General features: G+C 27.5%; 1 protein-coding gene across 6 annotated transcripts; it reads left to right on the top strand.

Moving 5' to 3' along the window:
- Positions 1-573: 573 nt before the first annotated feature.
- Positions 574-5,801, top strand: LOC136083879 (uncharacterized). Of its 6 annotated transcripts, none has more exons than XM_065803793.1 (7): positions 574-3,738; positions 4,196-4,293; positions 4,398-4,528; positions 4,637-4,733; positions 4,954-5,019; positions 5,315-5,467; positions 5,612-5,801. In XM_065803793.1, the coding sequence occupies exon 1, from the start codon at positions 1,239-1,241 to the stop codon at positions 2,484-2,486; it is 1,248 nt and encodes a 415-aa protein (XP_065659865.1). In that variant the 5' UTR covers positions 574-1,238; the 3' UTR covers positions 2,487-3,738; positions 4,196-4,293; positions 4,398-4,528; positions 4,637-4,733; positions 4,954-5,019; positions 5,315-5,467; positions 5,612-5,801. The 6 variants fall into 6 exon arrangements, with proteins under 6 accessions (XP_065659865.1, XP_065659863.1, XP_065659864.1 ...); XM_065803791.1 differs by having other exon boundaries at positions 4,950-5,019; XM_065803792.1 differs by having other exon boundaries at positions 4,600-4,733; positions 4,950-5,019.
- Positions 5,802-11,322: the final 5,521 nt, after the last annotated feature.

Here is an 11,322-nt window from a genome sequence, read left to right as displayed (position 1 = left end):
GATTCTCTTTTTTTTAGAGGTTGGGTAAAAAAGTAAAAACTTTGTTTTACCCGTATTCAAAGACAATTTTTTTTCTCTAAACCAATATGATATTCTTTTTAGTTCATTATTCATTTTTTCATCTATGTTTTCGTGCGACTGAAACAAATTCGTATCATCCGCAAAATTTACAGTCGTTAAGTTAGAAGCTTTGTAAAGATCGTTTATGTATAATAAAAATAACAGTGGCCCTTGGGGGACACCACATGTTATATTCGTTATTATTTGAGATGAAGATTCTTTATTATAAACAAATTGTTTGCGATTACTTAGGTAGCTTTTGAACTAATTTAAAGTTTTATCTTTTACACTATAGCTCTCCAGCTTTTTAATTAAAATATGGTGACTAACAGTATCAAAAGTCTTTGACAAGTCAATGAATATGCTTAGTGTGAATTGAGAATTCTTAAATGAGTCGGCAATGCTGCGCGTTACTTGGAGAATAGCGTGTTCAATAGAACTGTTTTTTTGAAAACCAAATTGATTTTTATCGAGAAGTTTATTATCAATAAGATAAGTGTATATTCTCCCTCTAAAAAATGAAGCGTTGATTTGATGTTGATCAACGTTGATTTTGCGTTGATATTAGCGATCAACGGCGATCAACCATAAATGGATGTTGTAGCAACAGCAATGTTATCAACAGCAAATCAACGTTTATTTACAAACACTGAGCGTTCGTTGATTTACTGTTGACAAAAAACAAATTTATTGAGCCGTTTACTAACAGTAATTTGCTGAGCATTTTCTGCTGGGATTTTTTTGTTATTTTTGGTGGTTATAAAACGTTTGTTCAAATTTTAATTGTATTATACGGTATAAAATGAGTATAAACTTATTGAAAAACATATATTTTATTAAGTAATTATTTTTTCAGTTCTTGAATAAAGATTATCCTAATGAAATTAGGGTAGTTTTTTAACTATTTGAGGATAATAGAACATCTTAATATAAATATTTTAACAATTTAACATGAAAAAGTCACAACTTAGCAGCAATTTGGCTTATTAAATGCTTATTATAATAACATTACTATTATCATAGCAAATTATTAATGGCTGCAAGTATTTGCCTGATAAATTCTGACTGCAAACTTAAATCATATAGTACAAAATGCAATTTAAATTGATTTTTTCTGTATAAGAATAATAATGCCTTTATTTTTTTTTCTTTTGTGATGTAATAAAATAAAGATAATAATGCCTAAATATGACAGAAGCCTATATATGAGAGAATTTATGAAAGAAAAACGAAATACTGAAAAAAGAATAAAATATCTTCTTGAAGAGTGCAACATTGTTGGTAGAGGAAATTGCGTTCATCTAGATTTAGACATTCAAAAGATTTTTGAAGTTTCTGAAGATGTGCACAGTGATATATTGATGTTTTCAATCACTTCGCCAGAAAATAAATTTTGTTTAAGTAAAGTTGAATCTAATTATTGTGATGTTGACGACATTGCATTTAAAAATAGTTTATACAGTAGTATTGATACTCTAACTTCAACAAAAGATTTTTTATATGAGTGGTTATTAAAATACTGTATAAAAGATGATGCTTTAAATGCACTTTTATTTCACTTAAATAAATTTACTCCATCTATACCAAAATGCTGGCAGACATTACAAAAATCTCTTCAAAAAGTTAATGTTTTATATGTCAGTGGAGGCGATAATATATATCTTGGAGTTAAAAGTGCAATTGATTATTACATATCAACAGTTGGAAATAAGGAAAAGCTTGATCTAATTGTAAGTATTGATGGTGCACCTATGTGCAATAGTAAAAAGACTTCCATTTGGCCTATACTAGTTAATATTAACAGAAAAGGATCCTATGCTGTTGCAATTTGGCATGGTCAGGGAAAACCAAACAATTTGGATGAGTGCTTTGAAGAATTTATTCTTGAAATGAAAAAATTGCAAACTAATGGGTATAAACAGCTGCTGGTGACTATTAAAGCTTTTGTTTGTGATGCGTCTGCAAGAGCATTTGTTAAATGCATTATAGGGCATAGTGGCTATCATAGCTGTGAAAGATGTATGGCAGTTGGCACACAAAAACATGGCGTAAGATTATTGGAAACGACTACTTTACTTTGTACTGACATGGCTTTTAAAAATAATTTTTATAAAGAAGGTCACCAGCTTGAGAGTCTTTCTCCACTTGTTCAGTTAAATTTCCCAATGGTAACTGAATTCCCATTAGACTATATGCACCTTATATGTCTTGGGGTAGTTAAAAAACTTCTAATAAACTGGTGTAAAGGTCCCCGATGTATTAGAATAAGTCAATCTGTTAAAGACAGTATTTCAAATGAACTCATAAATTTACAAAGTTATACACCATCCAATTTTCAACATAGACCACGCTCTTTAAATGAACTTGAGAAGTGGAAAGCAACAGAGTTTCGATTATTCTGCTTTATGCTGGACCTGTTGTTTTAAAAAGGAAAAATAAATAAAACTATGACTTATTTATTTCTCTTTCAATTGCTATGCACATACTGCTTTCTAATAAAATGACCAAAAATGAATTGTTAGTGGCATTTGCTAAACAGCTGCTTATATAGTTTGTCAGAGAAGTACAAATTTTGTATGGGGAGATCTTGGTAACATACAATGTTCATAGCATGATTCATTTAGCTGATGATTGTGTTAACTTTGGGGAGAGTCTTGATCATCTATCAGCTTTTCCTTTTGAAAACTTTTTGGGTTGAATTAAAAAAATGGTGCAAAAATCACATCAGACTGTTGCCCAAATAGTGAATCAATTAGATGAGAGAAAAAAGTTAGATATTTTTCTTAGAGAAAGGAATGGTAAAGAAATTTCTGCCCAAGTGGTAAATAAAAAGATCACATCAAATCTATGAGACAGAGTTTATTTTATTCAAGACAAAGGGTTTATTTTAGTAGAAGAGGTTTTGGTAGATCTTGTAAAATGCAAGGCTCTAAATCCTCATTCAGTTCGAAAGTTTTTTCCTGATTGTTTTGAAACATCTTATTTAGACGTTTGTTATGTAAATTCATTAGCCAACCTAAAAACAATTTTTCCGAAAAAAAATGAACTTTTGAAGAAAGGCTTGATGATACCTGTTTAAAAAGGTGGTTATGCTTTTTTTGTGCTTAGACATTGTGATATTGCTTATGATCACTGATTTCTTGAATTAAAAACACAAACTTTGATTATACTTGCAGACCATCAATTTTTAAAGAATGTCTGTGCATGTGTCATTTTGTAAAATTTGTTGTAAATTTGTCAAATATGTAGTTCATTGAACAAATTTAAAGTGAGTTTAATGCATTTTAATTTATAAATTTTTTGTGTGAAACAAATACCTGGTATGTTTATAGAAATAATAAAATATTTACACTGGTGTTTTACATTAATAAATCTAAAAAGCATTTTACAAAGTTCATTGTTTTTAATCTCTAATGTATTTTTAATTTTATTTTGTAACTTATATAAGATTGTTTAGAATTAAATTGCACCAGAATATTGAAATTTCATTTGCCATTGTTGAACTTTAAATGGAAAAATTAAAGAAGTGGAAGTGATTGCTAAGTTGGATGAAAAATGATGGGAAATGCTTCTGGCTGCCATTTAAAAGTTCCGCTGCGATTCGTAAAGCTGTCACAACCTTGCAGGCATCAACCTCTGATTGGAAGATACACCCTGCTAGGATTTTATACACTACAGGTTTGCATATTACTATAAAAAAATGTAAAATAATTGAATTAGATATTGAACTGTATGTTTTGACCAGGGCACTGAAGAGGATAATCATGTGCTGGTGCAAATTTATTTTAGGCCTGCTTTACAATATGACTATAGTCTCATTTAATATCACTTATTTTAAATCCAATATTCCAATGGGCATTTGTTAAAATTATATGTTCTGAATGTCTTTAGAATGTTTAAAGAAGATTTCAAACGATTAAAAAAAGTTTTTTTAACTATGTTTTTAGTTTTTTTTTTAAACTTTTAGTGTTTTTTAAAAACTAATAAATTCATTAATTTTCATGGGTTTTTCATTAAAATTCATTAATTTTTATGCGGTGCACCAATTGCACTCCATTCTCATAGGGCCTGCTTTTGCCGCAAAAATTTCAATTACATCTTCATTAGATATTGATAAATGATTTTATGTACATAGATTTGTGTTTATGAAGAAGCTCAGTCACACTTAGAGAAAGCAGCAGATACTTCAAATATTGAAACTGACATCGAAGAGAAAAAAGGGACAAAGCAAAAGTAAATTTTACTAAAATTAGTTTTTAACAAATAAAAAATTTTGCAATAAAGAATTACACAAATCATGCACTTTTTTTGTTTATAAAGTAAAGTTTATATTAAAGGAGAAAGACAGCAATGACATTTTGTGAAAGTGATTAAGATATTGTGATTGGTGATGAAGAACTATACGGAAGATACTATTTTGATAGTTCAAATAGCTAAAGAACATCTAACGTGATTCCAAATATAGCAGGTTAACTATTTTTGTAAAAGTAAAATAATGGTTTGTTAAAATAAAATGCTTATTTTTTTACTGAATTATAGATGTTTTTAAATCAATATTAACTCCCCATTTACACAGTGAAATAGCAAGCTTTTCAGTTGCTGAAAATAACAATGACTTCTCCAAAGAAACTAATCTATCTCAAGGGAAAATGATGTTGTCTTCAAATATATTGGTAAAAAAAAGTCCTAATGTTGCTTTTGTTCTAATTAAAATCTGTGTGCGTGTGCAGTAAAAAAATTAATAGAAATCAGAACTATATGTTATAGAATATAATTTTGTTGACAAATATTTTATAAATACATGTTTGTTGACAAGTTTAAATAAAAATCACTATATAATGTTTAAAAATTTTATTTAATTTTTGTATGTATAATTTATCTATACCTAGGTAGAAAATGGCTCTAAAAATTGTGTTTTGGATAAAGAGGATAGCAAAGAAAGACATTTGTCTAGCCAGAGTAAGTTAAATAAAAGTTTTATTTATTTTTCCCATTTAGGTATTTTTTCATGGTTAATTTTTTACAAAATATTTTACATAAATAATAATAATATTGTTTATTTTACTACATTTTTTTAAAAAGATTTTCAAAAAAGATTTGCGTTGAGTTAGATGGCAAAAATAGATAAAAGAGAAAAGTGATTCAAGAGTCAATTTTAAAAATCCATGTATTGAAATTAAGATAATTTCATTCATATAGAATAAACATAATATGTGTTCTGACCCTTAAGTAATTTTTATTTTTTTAATAATAGATAAGTTCTCTTAGTGGTTGTGAAGGTAATATAAATTGGCTTTTGCTTTTGGAAAGTTGTTGATGAGCGAGGACGCTGGGGCCTGTTTTAATGTCTCGGGTGGTTCATTGAAGATAAATTTTAAAACATACACCCTGTATCATATGATAGTGGGTAAAAATGGTTTTATGCATTTTTTTAGATTTTTTATTTCACAGGAAATATATTTTGTTTATCCTAGTCAGTCATTTATGTAACTATTTGCTATAATTTCTGCAGTTTGATTTTTTTCAAATTTGATTTGAATTTTTGATTTAGATGCAATTACACGACAGCATCATGATGCAAAAATTTGCGAATGTTATTCAGGCATTTCGAAATTTTTAAGTCAATCAGGAACACGACTCAATCGAAAAGTTTTGAAAATGAACAATGCTGCAAACGCTAAATAAATTGTTTGAAAATGTAAATTTTGTGTTAAATTCAATAAAAAAACTTTCTTACTTAATGTAGTGCCTACTTTCTTTCATTATTCTTTTGAGTTAGCTTTGAATTGCTCTATCAATAACTTTTTTGCTAAATCCTTTATTTACAGCCTGTTTTTTACAAAACAAATTAAGATTTGAGCAATATGTATAAATTTTATATTCAAATATTTTATATATATATACATACATAATATATATAAATATATATATATATATATATATATATATATATATATATATATATATATATATATATATATATATATATATAAATTATAAATCAGTAGAAAATCACTTAACAAAGTTTTTTTTCATTTAACACTGTGTTTTATAAATAAAAAGACTCATCAGAAATACTGAGTTTTTTATTGATGAGAGCATTTCTGATGAGTCTTTTTATCGATGAAATACAGTGTTAAATGAAAAAAAAATTTTTTAAGTGATTTTCTACTAATTTATAATTGCTCAGTTCTTTTAAGAACATTGAGCACTCTATTTTGTAGAATACATTTTAAAGTTGTTTAAATATATATATATATATATATATATATATTTAGATCTATATATATATATATATATATATATATATATTTCGTAAACTGTTGATATATATTTTTTTGATATATGCATCAAAAAGCGATATCAAAATACCGTCGGCTATTATAAAAATCAGTGTTGAATCACCAGGAAAAAATGATTGTTGATTAAACGTTGAAAAGCAACATTCGATCAACGTTTTTTGTAAACACCAAATCAACGTTGATAAGTGGCTAACATTTTGGACAAAAAATCAATATGGAATCAATGTTGACGAGAAACATTGAATCAACATCAAATCAACGCCTCATTTTTTAGCGGGCTGTTATACATTATTATTTTTAATATTTATTAAAAGACTTGTAGAACTGAGATAGGAAGATAGTTTGCTTTATTGGTATGATCATCTGTTTTAAAGATTGGAGTTATTTTTGCTAGTTTCAAACTATCTGGAAAAAATCATTGAGTAAAAGGTGCTTCAAAGACTTTGTAGAGGATATCTCTGATCAAATTAAAATAGTCAATTATAATATTTCCATTTATATCATCAGGCCCAATTGCTTTATTTCTTTTTAATGATTTAAATGCTATTCAAATTCGTAATAACTTAGATTTGAAAAATTTATAGTTAAATTTGATGACGATATAAATTCGTCAAGTGAGTTGTTGTCGACATAAGGAATCTTATTTGATATGTTATGTCCTATTGTTGAAAAAAACTTATTAAATTCGACAGCGGTTTCACTTGAATCGGTAACTAATTTACTTTCTACTTTTATAGCATTCGGCATCGAATTTTTGTTTTTTTTGTTTGCCAGTAATTTCTTTCATTTTTTGCCAAACCCGCTTTGAATTATGTTTGTGTTTCATAAGCAACTCAGAGTAGTAAAGTTGTTCGGCTTTTTTGCGGAGTTTTTCAAATAGATTTTTATAAGCTGAGTAGTTATTTTTTATGTTTGTCTGATTTATTTTTAAGATATTTAAAAGAGTTTTTGTTTTATTTTTGAGGATTTCTTTGTTCCTTTAGTTATCCAAGGACAAGAAATGTCTTTGGCGTTAAGAATAATTTCTCGTAACGGAAAATTTGCTTCGTAGATTTTATAAAATATATTAAAAAAAGATTTATAGATGATGTTTATATCCTCATTAAAGTTTATATAGCTCCAGTCTTAATGTAAAAGTTGCTGTTTAAATAAATTTAGGTTATTGTTGTTATAAATATGTTTTTTTAATATTACTTTTCCGTGCGTATTTGTTTTGAGGTCAGCGCCTAAGCAGAAAAAAAATGGAAAATATTCCGTTTGACAAATCATATTTAAAAAGCTATCAAAATTTTTTTTTAAGCTTCTGATATTAAGGTGGATTATATTAAAATAATTACTATTTTCATTTTTTTAATATGCTTTTAATTTCATCTGGATAAAAGTAAAAGCATTCGAATTTTGATCCATTAATATCATTAAAATAATTATTATCTGGATCAAATTCATAGTCTAAATTCAAAGTATTGGTTTGAAATTAATTCGGTATTTTTTCAAAATCATTTTGATAACTTAAATCCATTTTGTATGTTTTTGTTATTTCGAAAATATTCAAATGTTTTTATATTTATCCGTATATATATGTATTCACATATAAATGTGTACATATTACATACATATATACTCATATACAAAAAAACGTCAAATTTTAATTTTTTTTGATAATCAAATAGTCTTTTCGAAAGACTTGGTGATTAATTTATTATAAACCACTTTAGCAAAATTACCTGACGTACGTATTTCTTTCGCTTTCATAAATAATTGCTTACGAATGATGGTTGTTCGTTCACTAAAATCTTCATTGATGTAAATCTTTTCGTTCCATAGTTTTAGCTTTTCATAATTTTCTAGTATATTTTCACGATCTTTATAATCCAAAAATTTCAATACAACAGTACTTCTTCTTATTAATTTGCCGTCTTCGTTTTCTTTCTTCCCAGTTCAGTGCGTGCGTTCTATATGTATTTCTTCGTTTATATTTAGTTTTCCTTTATTAGTTTTCTCACTTTCTCCTCGCTGTTTTCCACGTTTACCCTTCAGTTTCCTAGATTCCTTCAAACCAAAGGTTGTTATGACGACTCCTATCCTCTAACTCTGCCATTTTGTCTTTAAGATATTCGATTTCTAGATTTGTTGCTTTTTGTTTAAAAATGTCTTGAGATAATATTTTATTTTTATTGTTGTTTAATGTTTCTTTTATTCTTTCATATTTATCGCCTCGGAATTGAATAGTAGAAATAGTTTAATCTAGTTCTTTAACTGTTTGTTCTCACCTTTTATAATTAAAAAGTCATTTTCTAACTTTTGAAAGCGTTCATTAAACAAGGAGTTTAGGCAATATTTATAGCAAGTGAAAATATTTTTTATATTAAATACATTATATTCCTTATTATATTTCATTTTCAAAATGGTTTCAACCACCTCCGTAGCTTATTTAGTTCCAAAGATAGACTTTTTATGAAATATTTTCTTAAAGTATCTCGTTAAATTTTTGGCACCCAAAAAAAAAAGTTTTTATCTTCTTTTTTACTTGCAAAAAAATTTGCGTGAACTAACTTATAATAAAATTTTATTAGAAATTAAATTGTAAATCCAAATTATTTGAACAATTCATAAGTAGAACTTTTTGGGGGGTTAACGCAGACGTACCATGAAATAGTCAATTAACAGTATAATATGTTTGAAAATGTTTTAAATTTTTTTAAACAAAATAAGTTTTCAAATGTTTTAATTTATAATACGTTAAGCGTAACAAAACTTTGATGATAAATGTTAGCTTAAATAGCTTTTATTAAAATAAATTAATTTTATTTTTCATCAATAAATTATTAATTGAACAACGTGGACCCAAACAAATATTTGATAATCCGTATAAGAAATACTTATACGGATTATCTAATCTATTTGTCTTAAATTTTTTAAAGATGTCTAAATCGTTTTTTCTTCAAAATAAATTATCGCACTATTAATGTACCCAAGTTTAACTATATGTTGCAAATTATTTGAACACAGAAATTTTAATTTTCAAAATTCATTCAAAACTTTGCAGAGATCATATCTGTAAACTTATGCAATTTTATACATAATTTGCCTTGGCTATTCTGTTCATAAATTAGACAAAATTGTCTAACTTACTTAACGAAGTGCACCAACGAGAAGGTAAGCCATAGGACTTTGCACTCCATCAGTGAGCTCTCATGTTGCCTAAGGTTACCCCTCCATTTCTGGATTCTATCCTTTACTCGATAGGCAGTTCATGTAAAAGTAATAGTAAATTAGAATAAGGTTAGCCCTCAATTTCTGGATTCTTTCCTTTACTTGATAGGCAGTTCATGTAAAAGTAATAGTAAATTTGTCTGAGGTTAGCCCTCCATTTCTGGATTCTTTCCTTTACTTGATAGGCAGTTCATGTAAAAGTAATAGTATTTTTGCATAAGCGAGGCTTTAAATTATTACTTATATTAGTTAAAGATTGTTTGTTTGGTGTTAAATTTGCTTGAATAACAATAAGAAGATTTTGATATAATTCCTCTGAAGACAAGTTTATTCTTTTGCTTCCTTCAACCTTTGTTTTACAAAAATAAAATGCGATAAAAATTAAGTTGAGCAAGGAGTACTTTTGATTTCAATGGCTATTCTATATTAGAAACTGTTTCCTCTGCTTCCTCTAATGACATCTATGCCCTTATATTTAAATTTATCAAATCATTACAAGCTGCAACTTTTTTATGTTGTAGTTTAATTTCTTCTCAATTTTTTTCTTCTTGCTTTGCTAGAAGGTGCATAGCTTTATCTTTTTTAAGGGCTTCTTTTCTTTCATCATATTTGCTTTTCATTATTGTTACTTTAGTTCTTGAATATTCAAGTAATTGTTTTCTTTTTTCATCTGTTTTACCATTAAGCCATTCTAATGTTTGGTTCTGAGACCACATTGTCAAAGCCTGGATAGTTTGAACATTTGCATTGGGTTTTGTGCGAACCATTAAATCCAAAATGGCAAAGTCACTTTCTGATGCTTTGTTTGTGACAGGGACATTAGAATCAGAATCGCATGGAAAATAGTTTCAAGTGATTGCACAGTGAAAGAATCAAACTCATCATTTTGAGTGCATTCAAACAGTTTGGTGTAAACCATATCTTGATGAAGAAGATAAGCATCCTCAAAAATTTTTCCATTAGCAAATAATAAAGAAGATGCATCCATACAAAGTGATGAAAGTCTAATTTTTAAGCGAAGTAGGTAGGGGTTTAAAAATAAAATACTATCAAGTGATTCGATAGTTCGCCACATTGGACCAGTAAGTAGTTTGTCAACAATAACTAATGCACGAACTTCAGCAATGAATGCAAGATTTGTGATGTCTTCTTTAATTGCTTTTAACAAATTATTAGGGTTAGGCCAAGCATTAAGAAATTCTGTTATAGCATCCGTATGATAGTATAGGGCAGCTGCATTGTAATATAAAATGTTAAAACAATTTCCAATAAATGGAAAAAAAAAAGACTTATCATTACGAGAAGAAAGAAAAGGATTAAACCATGATGCAACACCAGCTTTCTCACTACCCCTTGAATGAAATGCCTTACATGTGGTACGAACTAACCTTACAGCACCACATTCTTTACCACTTAAAGCAAAAACAGTTTCAAAATCATTTTGAAGCAGAATTTTTCAAAAGAATTCAAAACTTTATCAGTTTCAGATGCAAAACTAGCGAGCAAATGAAGTTTACAGAAAAATTACTCATGTCCTTCATATTGTCTTTGACATCTGACGAAAGCAAATGCCAGTTATTAATTGTAATCGGCAAAAATTGTTCTCTTAATATTTTTAACTGTAAGTTAAAAAAAGGATTAACTGAAGATAGATCAGACATTGTTGATTTAATTGATGTTATTAACTTAGCAAAATTAATTTCTTTTTCAGTGGCTGAGTTGCTAACAACGTCACAAATGTCATCCA

This window comes from Hydra vulgaris, chromosome 08 (assembly GCF_038396675.1).
Source record: "Hydra vulgaris chromosome 08, alternate assembly HydraT2T_AEP".
Classification (NCBI taxonomy): Eukaryota; Metazoa; Cnidaria; class Hydrozoa; order Anthoathecata; family Hydridae; genus Hydra; species Hydra vulgaris.
This window is presented reverse-complemented; position numbering and strand designations above follow the sequence as displayed.